Consider the following 14,670-nt stretch of genomic DNA (forward strand, 5'->3'; position numbering starts at 1 on the left):
ATGATCCAAATCACATGCGATCTGCCTCTTGCTAGCTACTACTGCTCCATTCCTAAATATAAGTCTTTGTAGATATTTCACTACAAACTACATATGGATGTGTATAGACATATTTTAGAGTGTAGATTCACTCATTTTAATCCGTATGTAGTCGAGAGTGGAATATCTAAAAAGACTTATATTTAGGAACGGAGGGAGTAGATGGATGGTGATGGTGAAGAAAAACAGGTAGGTTGCTCACGTGCAATAAGTGATTTCCTAGTATGCATGCATGGTCAACTTAACCAATTGGGTGCATCTTAAGGAAGCACATTATGTTGTGTCAATTGGGTAGGTCGAATGAGAGGGCCCCATTCGAGTTCATTTGGGTAGGGCATGCATGGTGCATGTAATAATTTAACATTGTGGCTATGCATGATGCATGTATCTTCTGCTCCCTCCGTTCCTAAATATAAATCTTTCTAGATATTTCATTATGAATCACATACGGATGTATATAGATGCATTTTAGAGTGTAGATTCATTTAGTTTACTCCGTATGTGGTCTATAGTGAAACCTTCTCAAAGACTTATATTTAGAAACGGAGGGAGTATGTCCAATGATCCTGGGAATTCATGTGTATGCATGCATGAGATGCTTCAGGGTGTCGGTGAACACTAAACTGAGATATTTTCAAGTGAAGTGACGCAGCCGCAACAAGTTTTGTAGTGCTTCTCCAACCAATTGTTCTGAAGCACTTCGGCGATTGTTTCTCCAGACGTTGTATTCAGTCCATGGACGAAATAGTTCATTAAGAGCGAACCAATATGTGGTTGAATGATTAGGAGGACAGTGATATTCTCTGTCCACCAGAGTTCAAGTTCCGGTTTTGGCATTGGTGCTCCATGGAAGTAGACGTTCTCATCGATTACGAAGGCGCCTGTGGCAGTTTCGTTAGTCTCAAGATGATATGCCGACTCAGTTTTTCGCAGGTGCTCATGGGGGTATGCTAACTCCATGCGTAGCGTAGGAGATGGATGGGGAAAAGGCGTCACGGGAAGGAATGATCCAATAAATCCGGATAGCCAAGAAAAGACACTTCTCTCGATCGGTCTCCGCCCTCCCATACCTCCTAAAATAACGGGAGTTTGCTTCTTTTCGTTCAATTGTACCTGGCCCAAGCACCTATCTATTTAGTACTTTCAAGTACCGCGCAACAACTTTCAAGTAAGAAAGCAACTTGACATTATGATCCCCGAGAAGAGGATCATATTATAGTAGGTTTGTTTTCCATTTCCAGGTCCCATCATTTTTTTCAGGAAATTCTTTTTTCATTTTCCCATCGGCCTAGTGTGTGTGTGCATTCATAGGAATAAGTGTATGTCCATATGTCTAAGCATCTGCGTCTGCACTATTTTTTAAAAAATAGTTCATCAACACAAAACATATTTGCAGGTTACACTGAGCTGTTTCTTTTTCCTGCCATGACATTCGAGTTGCAAAACGACTAGCTTTTGCCATATACGTACAGTAATTTTTTTGCAAAAAATATGGGAAAAGATTCCTTTCAACCGATCGATTTTGTGCGAACGTCCGCCGTCCCTATGTCCGTCGGATGGACTCTTAATCAACTGTGGGGAGCTAATCCCTCCGTGCCCACTTTCTGCAACTGTTTCATTGTTTCAGAAAGGAATTTTGCAACTAGCCCCTTGTTGCAAACCGGCCAGCGGCTAGATACTGCTGCCGCTCGCACAAGGGAGTGCATTTTTTCATGCAACACGACCTGCAAAAAACAAATCCTGCAATACAACCTATGTTGCAAAGAAGAAAATGCAACATAACCCCTGTTGCAAATGTTTTCCGCAACAAGACCTTTGCTGCAAAGTAGAGAAACACGTCTGTCTATTGCGGCTCACACTAGCGAGGGCAATTTTTTTTCTGCGGCACGACCCATGTTACAAAAAAATCCCGCAATACAACCTATGTTGCAAAGAAAAAAACACAACATAACCGTTGTTGCAGATATTTCCGCAACTAGTCCTTTGTTGCAAAATAGAGAAAGACGTTTGACTGATCGATTGTATCAAATCCAATGGCTCGCGAGCCGGCGCCGGCGGACGCATAGCGGTCCCCAAAAAATATACTACTACTATTTTACTGAACCAGTTGCAGCTTCTGTTTCAAGAACGGAGGGAATATAAAGACGAACAACAGAAATGTAAGAACAGATAGAAAGTCAAGCCCAATTCAGAATTTGATCAAAAAGTTGAGCCCAACTATATAAGGAGGCCAACTTGTAGGTCCAAATGCTAAATATTCTCCTCGACCTTGGTAATTGCGGGGAACTCCTGTACATCGAAATCACTAACTAAGGAATACTCTTTCACTCTCATCTTTCCAAGTTACGGCAAGTATCACACTGCTTACATGCCACTTGTCGTAACCAGCGAGTTTTCCCTTTTTTCGTAACTTTATCTATTCAAAACGTTTTATCTCTTAAACCATGCATCCAAATCTCCAACCATTTTCACCTTTGGATTTCTCGTGTGGAGATCTTCAAAACTAGATCTCATATTGATAAGTTTCGACATATTTTTAATAAAAAAAATCGGACAAAAAACCCGAACCAGGTACACGTTTTTTCCCTTTTCGAGAGGCACGACCATTCCTCTCACGGAAGCAAACCCATGACTCCATAACAATTAAATCAGTGCCTCTTGCGGAATGAAAAAAAAACGTTTTTTTTCTTTTCCGAGAGGCACGGCCGTGCCTCTAATGGAAGCAAATTTGTGCCTCCACGAGAAACAAATCCATGCCTCTCATGGTAGGAAAAAGGAAAATGTCTTTTTCCCCTTTTCGTTCCTCTCGTATACGCAAATTCGTGCCTCCACGAGATGTAAAGCAAATCCGTGCCTCTGTGAGAAGTAAATCCGTGTCTCTCGTGGTAGAAACAAAACATGTTGTTTTTTTCTTTTGCGAGAAGCACGACCGTGCCTCTCGCATAAGCAAATCCATACCTCCACCAAAAGTAAATCCGTGCCTAAGAAAAAAAATGTGTTTTTCTTTCATTTTCCGAGCAGGCACGGCCGTACCCCTCGCGGAAAGCAAATCTGTGCCTCCACGAGAAGTAAATCCATGCCTCTTGTGGAAGGAAAACAAAAAATAAAACATGTTTTTCCATGCCTCTCGCATAAGTAAATTCGTGCCTCCACAAGAAGTAGATATGTGCCTCTCGTAGAAAAAATAAAAGTGTTTTTATGCGTAAAAAATTCCCGTGTTTTTTGCGTCAAAAACCTAATAAAGCCGAAAACCCAAAAAAATCATCTAAAAGCCGAGAACGCGTACAGAAAAATAAAATAAAAAACAAAATCCGAAGGAAGCGCCCAGAGCACGACACGTGGCCCAGTCCACCCCAAATGATCCTTGCGGGGTCTCCCTAAGGAGTACTCCTTGATTAGTCCACCTTGGCACCCACACGCGCGATCAAGTGGACTGACCCATTAAAAGCACAATGCTCATCCTTTCTTGATCGCACTCCCTCAACAGAAATCCCTCTCGATCTCACAGGCAGGTACACTCGCATCGCACTCCCTCAAAAAAGTTTTCAATTTTCAAGAAAAAATTCACTATTTAAAAAATACCAATTTTGAAGAAAAGCTCACAAATTTGGAAAAATTCATCAATTTTGAAAAAAAAACATCATTAATTTATAAAGAAATCATTGATTTTTCAAAAATGTTCATGAATTTGACAAAAGCTTATGAATTTTGAAAAAACATCACAAATTTTATAAAAAAAGTTCATAGATTTGAAAATTTCAATGATTTTAGAAATTATTCATCGATTTTGAAAAAAAATTCACAAATTTAAAGAAATTCATTGAACCATGTAGAAGAAAATAATAAAGGAAAAAGAACAGAGAAAAATTAAAAAGAAAGAAAGAAGAAAACACGGAAAAAGATGTATGAAATCACATCAGCATGAGGTGGCTGGGATCTTACTGAGGCGTGCATTGAACTAAGAATTCCCCGGTTTGAATGACACACGCGCACATTTTGTTGCGGTTTAAAAACAGAAAATATGGTAGATGGGCGGGCCCAGTTTGCAGGATGGGGGCTGTGCGCCCTAATGCCGTAATCCTGAGAGATTCGCCGATTCTTTTTGTTTTTTCCAATTTCCTGTCGTTATTTTGGGTTTCTTCAGGATTTCAATTCATTTTATCTTTTCTTTAATTATTGTCATTTTCTCGGTTCACTTTAATATTTTTTGCTATCTTTTTCTTTTGATTCACCAAAAATTACAATATTAAACATATGAATATAGTATTTCGATATGTGGTGAATTTTTTATCTCATATACAGTATATTTAAAAAAAACATATGAACTTTCTAAAATTGTGAATACCTTCTTTACATATTCAGATAGTTTCTCTGTACATATGAATATTTTTCAAATACACAATGAATGTTTGATTTCGTATATATGAATATTTTTTTAAAAAATTATACTATTTTTGAAGTTTTTAATAAATGAATTTAATACACGGTGATTATTTTTTGTTTTGATGATAGAGTTCTTGGCTCTCTCGGTGCACAGAGAACAGATAGAAAGTTAAACCCAACTCACAATTTGAACAAAAGTTAAGCGCAACTAAGAAAGGGGGCCCAATTCTAAGTCCAAATGCTAAATATTTGCCTCCTGCTTGGCAAATCCTGTTTCTTTTGGATTTAATCATTTTTTATTATCCCTTCACATTTATATCTCATTTATTTATCTTTTTTCTTTTACTTCATTAAACTTGCAAAACTGAACACATGTATATATTTTTTTTTCAAATAGTTGGTCATTTTTCTATCTCATATACAAGATTTACTTAAGAAATCCATGAGTTTGAATAATTATGTAAGCATTTTTACCATATTAAAATATTTTTTTCTGTACACATAATTATTTTTGAAATACATTCTTAATAATTTCTTTCAGCTAAATGATTATTTTTAAAAATAAGAAAATATTTTAGTTTATTAATACATTAAATTAATTCTTTTAAATACGTCAAACTTCTTGTACATTATGACCATTTTATTTAATGTATACCAAAGTTCCATTTCTCCGGCTACATACAATATTTTTTAATCCATAACATTTTATACTAATATTTTATTATTTTATGTATGTGAACACTTTTTCTTCTTTCCATTGTTGAACCTGACTTTTAATGATATTATTTAAATGAAGAAAAATAATATCATTCCTAGTTGCTTAGGGCAACTTGAACGCTGACCCCTAAAACGGACACTATATTCATCCGCGAAATATTTAAATGGATCCTTTGAGGGAGGGGGGGGGGGTGTAAGTGACATCACAGATATATAAGAATGATAGACAACTCGTCACAGTTTAAGCGTGCTTGGGTTGGAGAAAGTTAAGTATGGGTAACCGAGTAGAAGTTGATCCTAGACTCACATGAGTGAGGATAAAATGTGCAGGAAAGACGAGTGTTTGTCTAGATCCCAGGAGCAACGGTTGGAAATCAGTGGGTTTGATCGAGGCGTTACGCTAATCAACATCACACTCCTAGGAAAAAATGGCCCAGGCTGAGCACCATAATGTACCAGGCCTTAAAAAGGTTAGATTTTGCAAATTTCACTATCTAAAAACATACAAAAGTTTCCATCTGAAACTACTATTATGACATGATAAGTAGATTCAAACACCACGGCCTAAAAATTGCCGAGACTACAAAAAATTCCAGAGAAAAAAATTGCGCAATGAATAGAATGCATTGCAATTTTGTATTAATATTCAGGTGTAGACCGCTGAAACTACAAACATATTGTTTGCAATGATATGGAGTACATCATAAAATTTGCCATGATGTATAACATTACCAGATTCACTAAAACAAAATAGTGAAAAAAGGAAAACAAATTAACACACATACACTTGCCATGATAAAACACATATATTTGGCATGATAGATAATAATACAAAAAATATCAATAAACAGGGAAAGCACACACAAATTGCGACAATATATAGCATAGCATTGCGGCATGGCCATAAACAAGCACATCATAAATTTCTTTTAAGTCGCCATGATTGTAGGGATTTTTCACCCAAATTTTCCATGTGAGTAGTGAAACATTTTCTGTAATAGAAGATTGGCAAAATTTCATAAACATGCCTTGTGAAGAGTGCAACAATTATCTTACACATGAAGCCGGTTTCTTCCTTCTAGAGGGGCACAAGCCAAGTAACGGGCCAGGGTGGTATTATGCTATTGGGAGGGGGCGGCGGGGGGGGGGGGGGGGGGGGGTACAAGACTTGATGTGCCGACTTCCACAGACCCGAGGTTTCCCTGGTCCATGGCACCATCAATTAATGAAAAAGAAAACAAACATGAAAAGCACCAAACCAAAACCGAATAAAGCCCAAAAAAGCAAAACGAGTAAAGAAAAAAAGGAAAAACTTCATTTTTTTCAGAGAAAACCAATTTTTTTTTATAAAATCGGAACAGAGGTGAGGGGCGAGATTGTATTTGAAGCGCCAACTGGCATGATTGGGCGCCTGGACCTCTGTTTGGGCCGGCCCATCCCTTGTTTCTTCCCACACTGGTTTTGGGAAGGTACTAGAATCTTCTCTAATTCGTATATTTCTTTTTTCATTTTTTACGTTTTATTTCGTTTTTTCTTTTTTGCTTTACGTTTTTTTACTTTTTACTTTTCGTTTCAATTTTACCTTTTTCCTTTACCTTTTTGTTATTTTCATTTTACTTTTTCCAATCCTCTTTTCTTTTTATTATTCATTTGCATACATCCATCATACACTTGAACATTTTTAGGAGTCATGAATTTTTATTGAATTTGTGAATATTTTCTATTATTTGCAAAAATATCTAAAATATCTAAATATTTTTAAAAATAGGAACATTTTCAGATTCACAAGCATTTTCAAATCTGGATACATTTTATTCAACTGAGAACATTGTTTGACACTCACGAACATTTTTTGAATTTAGAACATTCTTGGGAATTTAGGAACAATTTTAAAATTGATTAACATTATTTTTCTGATGAACAATTTTTAAAACCATGAATTTTCTTTAATTGATGAACCTTTTTTGTAGAGGTGAACCATTTTTGAAGCGATGAACTTTTTCTGAATTTGGGAACGTATTTGAAATTCATGAACATTTTTTAGTTTTGTGGAATTTTGAAGTAATTCATTGACACTTTTTGTATACACGAAGTTTTTTCAACAATAATGAACATTTTTTTATGTCTCAAACAATGTTTTTCCAAAATCGTTAACATTTCTAAATATGGGATCATTGTTTGAATCGCAAACATCTTATGATTTCCCAATCATTTTTCGAAAGCATGGACATTTTTTTGAATTCAAGAAGATTTTATTTTGCTTGTACCTTTTTTGAAATGTCACAATTTGCACTCTTATTTAATCCCGGATTATTTTAAAGAAGAAAAAATTAGAAAAGCAAAAAAAGCAAAAAATGAAATGAAAAACACAGAGGGCATCCAACCCCACACGTGGGCCGGCCGAAAAAGGCGCGCATAGGAGCGCGGGCATTCCGCGTCTTCGCACGCGCACATTGCCAAATAGGCACTCTGACACGTCTCCGCCGTATCAATAATTTTTTATTGTTTCGTGCCAATATTATACAACTTTTACATACTTTTAGCAACATTTTATATTATCTTTTGGGGACTAACATATTGATCTAGTGCCGAGTGCCAGTTCCTATTTTTTGCATGTTTTTTGTTTCACATAATATCCATATCAAATGAAGTCCAAATGCAATAAATTTTTACGGAGAATTATTTTTAAATATATGTGATTTTTGGGAGGTCGAATCAATGCAAAAGGAGGCCCACAACCCCCACAAGACACCAGGGCACGGCCCAGCCCCCAGGCGCGTGGTGGACACCTCGTAAGGCGGTTGCTGCCTTCTTCGGGCCCAAAGGAAGCTTATATCCGGAAAAATATCATGTTAAAATTTCACCGCAATCGGAGTTACGGATCTCTGAATATTTAAGAAATGGTTTTCGGCCAGATCTGGGGAATGCGAAACAGAAGAGAACAGAGAGGGAGATCCAATCTAGGAGGGGCTCCTGCCCCTTCGCCTCCATGGCAACCACGGACCAGAGGGGGAACTCTCCTCCCATCTAAGGGGAAGGCCAAGGAATAAGAAGAAGGATGGGGGCTCTCTCCCCCTCTCTCCCAGTGGCGCCGGAACGCCGCCGGGGCAATCATCGTGTGACGGCAATCTACTCTAACAACTCTGTCATCATCACCAACATCTTCATCACCTTCCCCCATCTATCTACAATGGTCCACTCTCCCGCAACCCGATGTACCCTCTACTTGAACATGGTGCTTTATGCTTCATATTATTATGATTTTTGTTGTCCTATCGGTAATTGGTGAATTGTTATGATTGGTTTAATTTGCTTGTGGTTATGTTGCTGTCCTTTGGTGCCCATCATATAAGCGCGCGTGTGGATCACACCATTGGGTTAGTTATATGTTGGTAGGACTATGCATTGGAGGGCAAGGGTGACAGAAGCTTCTTCCTACAATAGAAATTGATGCATACGGGATTGAAGGGGGACCAATATATATCTTAATGCTATGGTTGGGTTTTAACTTAATGAACGTTAGTAGTTGCGGATGCTTGCTAATAGTTCCAATCATAAGTGCATAGAATTCGAAGTAAGGGTCGACATGCTAGCAGTGGCCTCTCCCACATAAAAACTTGCTATCAGTCTAGTAACGTAGTCAATTGCTTAGGGACAATTCCGCAAATCCTACCACTACTAATCCACACTCGTTATACTAATTTAATTGTACTTTAATTTGAACAGCACCTACTTTTTATTTTTTACGTTGTTTATTATCTTACAAACTTATCCCTTTACACCTACAAAATACTTTTAGTTTTATTCTTGTTCTAGGTAAACCAAACGTTAAGCGTGCGTAGAGTTGTATCGGTGATCGATAGAACTTGAGGGAATATTTGTTCTATCTTTAGCTCCTCGTTGGGTTCGACACTCTTATTTGTCGAAAAGGGCTACAAACGATCCCCTATACTTGTGGGTTATCACGCTCCAGCACCAAATAGCATATTCCTAATCTCTACGTGCACGAATGAGCCGTGTCGATTCAGCGACTTAATGCATCGTTCCAGCCTAGGGTGGTCGCACGCGGAATAGGTGCTCCCTTAGAGCATCAACAACCAGATGTCCCATATTCGGCCCAAACATCTGGGCGGCTTACGCGGTCACTACCCGGATGGAAAATGTCACCCAACCGGACTGGGCAAATCAACCAAATCGGGCGACCCCCATACCTGCCACGTAGGACTGACCAAAAGGGCCCATGCCAAATTGCTTGAAGACATCCCCCTCCTTGCCCAGTTCCTCTTCTCTTTTCTCCTTTGTCCATATAGTCGTCATCGTACCTCCTCTGCCATCATTGCTCTGTTGTCATCCCCAACTCACAGCGCTGCCACAGAGACCCCAACCATGCCGCCACCGGACAAGGTCGCCCCGTTATGTCCATCTCCTCCGAATATACCCCACGGGATAGAATCCCCGACGAACAAATTTTATACACGGACTACTTCACACTGGACCAAACATACCGTGAAGATTTCTTTCGATGTCACTTCCAAATGAGCAGATCTATGTTCTTGCGTGTTGTGACTACCTTGGAGAAGGCTGATGCCAATGTCAAACTGAGAAAGGGTTGTTGTGGTAAACTTTCCTTCTCTCCTCTGCATAAATGCGCGACAACTCTTAGGATGCTTGCTTATGGTAAGGACGCAGATGCAATTGATATAGAAATCAGGATGTGAGGGAGCATATGCTTGAAGACTACGGTGGAATTTGCACGCACCGTGGTGAAGGTGTTTGGACCATATTTCCTGAGAGAACCAGCTTTGGAGGAGACAGAAGAAATGTTGGCAATTGGAGCATCAAGAGGATTCTCAGGTATGCTCGGTTCAGTCGATTGCATGCCCTGACAATGGAAGAACTACCCCAAAGGTTTATGTGAGCAGTACCAAGGTCACACCGAAGAAGCCACCACCATACTTGAAGCAAGGGCATCGAAGGACTTGTGGATTTCACATGCATAATTTGGCACACAAGATTCTAACAATGACATCTGCTCCAATGATCTCCTTTGTTCAAAGAGACCTTGTGATGGGGAAGCTCCGTCGTGCAACTACACCGTCAGCGGGCACAAATACAGCATGGGGTACTACCTTGGCGATGGTATCTATCCTTAATGGCAGTGTTTGTGAAGACTACCTAATCCTCATGGTCGGAAACAATGTCTCTTTGCACAAGCTCAAAAGGTGCTAGGAAGCATGTGGAGAGGGCATTCGAAGTGCTCCAAGCTCGCTGGTGTATTGTTTGTGGAGTTGTAATGATGTGGGAAGTGGAGACACTTTGGCAGTTAATGACATGTTGTGTAATAGGATGAGGGTTAAGAGGCAGCCCACACGCATGATTTTCAGAATCCCAGAGTTCAGGTCCACCTCCTGGAACAAGAGGCAAAGCATATTGCAAACTTTCTTGAGATGCATTGACCACTTCGAGATCAACAGACGCATTATGCAACTTCTCAATAATCTTGGGGGCATATGTGAAATCACCGAACTATGTTTTTCTGTTTCAATTATACACTATAAACAAATTTTATGTTTGGTTTATTTATTTTTCTGTATGAATAATTTGTATGTTTATGCGCTACTCATTATTTGTGTGTGATGATCAATCATGCATGTGCTTGCATGGATTTGAGGTTTTAAATTAAGGCTTGTGGTTGCAAATGGTGTCAAAGGGCCGGACCGGCTCTATCGTGCGTGCATCCGAGCGTTTTTGCGGACTTGTAGGGGAAAGGATTTGCCCAGTCTAGTTGTAGATGCTCTTAGGACATCTCCAATGCGACCATCAAAATTTTCCCTGTGTGTACGCCCGGAATCTTATAAACCGTCCCAAACCAAGGGGAAGGGAGGGGGAGTGCTAGGGTGTTTGGGCGCCCGCACAAATTGAGCCTCAAACCACGGCCACAAATCCGTGTTTCGCTCTCCCTCCGTCTCTCTCCTCTTTCACCGAAGGAGCGAACATTTTGTGAATACCGTCGGATGGTTGGCTACCATTTCACTGCCTACAAGCACGTCGCCCGCGGAAATTTGATGATATCTTTTTTGTTGATCTGCGTTAGTGATGCCCTTACAACACCGAGTGCTGTGACAGCAGAGGGCCGCGGCTCAAGGGAATCTTTCTCATATGGTCCATCAAGCAGTACTATACGCACCAGATGCTCTTCTTAGAGAGAGCGTATTATGTTGCGATTCATTCACATCTCGTGCATTGTATCACCGTACCATGCATGCATCGTAGACGCCGAGTCACGAAACCAGCCTAGCCGCTTTTGTCGCCTCTCATTGCATTAGCTGTGTGCTGTTGATATTTTTTGCTCTACTACTCCTTGAACCACACATTCCTATTTTGGCATGCTGTGGCAGACCAGCCGCCGCGACACCCAGCCAGTCGTACGCACGTATACCCCACCACCCTAGTACCTCGGACCACTCATGCTGGATCTACGAAAGCAATACTACTGTATCCACGCTCATGATTTCGTAGTGATTCATCAGGAAAACGGATGTGCCAAAGTAAACATTGGATATCAGCCGGCCGGTTGCACTGCTCGCTCCCCCGCCCGTTGATCGGCTCTCCTACCTCGCCTCATTACGTACAAACAGATGTACGCGGTGATTTCATAGTATAATTCAGTAAAGTCCCAAGTCACATGCAAACATGCATGCAATGACGTAGACACGAGGGCACGGTACTACTCACAACCTAGGACAGTGGCGCTTCGCTGGTGACAACTGCCATTGTCGCAAGGCCCCAAAGGCGCGTGGAAAACGGGCCGAGAGCGCCCCACTCCGTGGACGATAAATACGCACGCACACACGGCAACTCTCTCTCACACACACAAGTCCGGCGAGCTTCTTTCTAATAACACTCCGTCGTCCCCTACAAGGCTACAACCCAAGAAGCCTTACAGCGCCGGCCATGGCCTCCTCGTGGTCCACCGGCCTCTTCGGCTGCTGCGACGACGTCAGCGGCTGTAAGCTTAGCCAACTCCCTCCCTAGCTAGAGAAACACTGGAAAAATGTATACTTTTGGTTGGTTATGAACTTGTGCATTTGTGCTGCAGGCTGCCTGACGTGCTTTTGCCCGTGCGTCGCCTTCGGGCGGATCGCCCACATCGTCGACAAGGGAACCTCATGTGAGTTCTTCTTATTCTTCTTGCTGTAAATTTTGTGCAAATTAACGTCGTCGGTCGAATGATGTAAACTTGTGCTGATCGAACGAACGAACTCAGCTTGCTGTGTGCGTGGGACGGCGTACATGCTGCTGGCCTGGGTGGGGCTGGGCTGCCTATGCTCCTGCTGCTACCGCTCCAGGATGCGGGAGCAGTACGGGCTCAAGGAGAAGCCCTGCGCCGACTGCTGCGTCCACTTCTTCTGCGACCCCTGCGCCCTCTGCCAGGAGTACCGCGAGCTCAAGAGCCGCGGCTTTGACATGAGCCTCGGTATGTACCACACTACACAATCCTTCCTTTGTCAGCCTTGCTCATTGCGTTGCCGTGCCGGGTCACCATTGCCGTTTGCGTTTTGTTGATGACTTTAAATTGCGGCGCACTTTCGGAGCTGGGTGCGTCGTCGTGATTAGCTTTAAGTTTTTGGCTGCTCATGCAGGGTGGCACGCCAACATTGAGAGGATGGGGAAGAGCGCTCCGACTGCTGCTCCTCAGGCTTACCCGGGGATGACTCGCTAGTCAGCTAGTGTGTCCGCCATCCAGCTCAAGAGAAAAAAGGATGCCATCTACCAGCTTCTACTTTTGTGTTGTATTGTTGTGAGTTAGTTAATTTGGAGTGAATTACAGAAAACATCGACATTGAAGGCTAGGGTTGCAGAAACCACAATTCTATAGTTTTATGCCAAAAATTACTAATTTCGAGGCTAATTTTTTGCAAAAAACACTAGTCGATGGCTTAGGTCGTTTTGAGCACGATTATGACAATTGGGTCCCGGTGGACAGGGTGACATGGCAGGACATAACAGATCACAAATAGATAGAACATCATAGACTAAACTGTAAAAGGGCATAAGAAAGATAAAATCATCTTTTCATATAAAAAAGAAAGAGGAGGGAATCGCGAGTTCGCGACAGAGAGCAGCAACGGCCTCCGCAGCCGGCGCGCTCGAGCTCGCCGGTGTGTGGGCCGAGGCCGCCGTGGCAGCCGGAACCGGCGCCGTCCATCGCCGCAGAGCCACCCACCGCCGTCGACGTACACCCTGGCTCCACCGGCGCACTCCAATCGCCGTCGTCGCCGTGCTGCCCCGTCGTTGACTGGATCAAGGAGCCGGCGCGCTCGAGCTCGCCGGCATGCGGGCCGAGGCCAGCTTGGCAGCCGGAACCGGCGCCGTCCGTAGTCTCAGAGCCACACACCACTGTCGCCGTGCACCCTGCCTCCACAGGCGTACTCCAGTCGTGCTCTTCGCCGCCCCCGTTGTTGACTGGACAAGGAGCCGGCGCCACCAACCCAGGGACCTTCGCGCCCAAACCAGCCACTCCCCAGCCTCGTCGTGTCGACCCGCACCGGTTCCGGCGGGATCCGGCCGGGAATCGAGCCACCGCCACCCTTGACGGTCCGCCCAGCGAACCCTGATGCTTGAACCCGACCACTGCCTCGCCCCCGCCAGCCAGGCAATCGAGCCGTCCTGCCCGTCCCCGACCATGCCGGACCTGCCCTGTGCCTCGCCGCCGGAGCTAGCAGCAGATGCGCCGGCCGCACACGGGGAGGGAGTGGCCGCATGAAGAGCACGGAGGACCCGATTGCTTTTTTTCAGGGGTCTTCTTGCGAAAGAAAATTATATCAGGATGTAATTAGATTTTTTTGTTTGCCATGTCACCCTGTACAGCGGGGCACACCTGTCATAATCATGCTCAAAACGACCTAAGCCATTGACTAGTTTTTTTGCAAAAAATTAGGCTCGGAATTAGTGGTTTTTGGCACAAAACTGTAGAATTGTGGTTTCTGCAACCCTAGCATTCAATGTCGATGTTTTTTGCAATTCACTCGTTAATTTGAGTTTGTCATCGTGTGTGTGCCTTTCTGTTGCAACTAGTTTTCCATCCACACCATCTGCGATGGTGTTTAGAACTTTCAATAAGATCAATCGAATCCTTGTTTGGAAATAGATCAATCCACCTTGTTTATGTAGCATAATGCTTTATTAACTTGTAGTTACTGTTGAATCCAAAGAAACTATTATTTACTCTTATTAAGCATGCCAGTGTGAAGTGCAATGTATATGAGAAGTGCCGACTACTGTCAACTTCTATTCACTCAATAATTTCTCATTAGGAAAACAAACAAATGAAAAGCTAGTACACGGAGTAGTTAATTAAATTTTTGATGCTAAATAAAAAAAGAGTACATGGACATAAATGGCGCCATCGTAAACTCCTCAAACAAATTTCCTGTCAGAAAAAAGGTCCCCAACCAAATTAACCGAGGTAGGCTTTGCTTCAATACTCAAAAGCCATTTCAATGTTATCGATCGAACGGTTGAGTGTAT

General features: G+C 42.2%; 1 protein-coding gene across 1 annotated transcript; it reads left to right on the top strand.

Moving 5' to 3' along the window:
- Positions 1–11,951: 11,951 nt before the first annotated feature.
- Positions 11,952–14,373, top strand: LOC123169154 (cell number regulator 2). The gene is made up of 4 exons (XM_044587008.1): positions 11,952–12,148; positions 12,239–12,310; positions 12,407–12,616; positions 12,783–14,373. The coding sequence occupies exons 1-4, from the start codon at positions 12,094–12,096 to the stop codon at positions 12,860–12,862; spliced, it is 417 nt and encodes a 138-aa protein (XP_044442943.1). The 5' UTR covers positions 11,952–12,093; the 3' UTR covers positions 12,863–14,373.
- The last annotated feature ends 297 nt before the right edge of the window (positions 14,374–14,670 follow it).

The sequence above is a fragment of the Triticum aestivum genome, chromosome 7D (genome assembly GCF_018294505.1).
Source record: "Triticum aestivum cultivar Chinese Spring chromosome 7D, IWGSC CS RefSeq v2.1, whole genome shotgun sequence".
NCBI lineage: Eukaryota > Viridiplantae > Streptophyta > Magnoliopsida > Poales > Poaceae > Triticum > Triticum aestivum.

Bases quoted from the DNA above. Each gene is read 5' to 3' on its own strand.
- LOC123169154 (XM_044587008.1), top strand. From the start codon at position 12,094: ATGGCCTCCTCGTGGTCCACCGGCCTCTTCGGCTGCTGCGACGACGTC. The intron at 12,149-12,238 runs GTAAGCTTAGCC...TTTGTGCTGCAG, and splicing joins CTGCGACGACGTCAGCGGCT to GCTGCCTGACGTGCTTTTGC. The intron at 12,617-12,782 runs GTATGTACCACA...CTGCTCATGCAG, and splicing joins CGGCTTTGACATGAGCCTCG to GGTGGCACGCCAACATTGAG.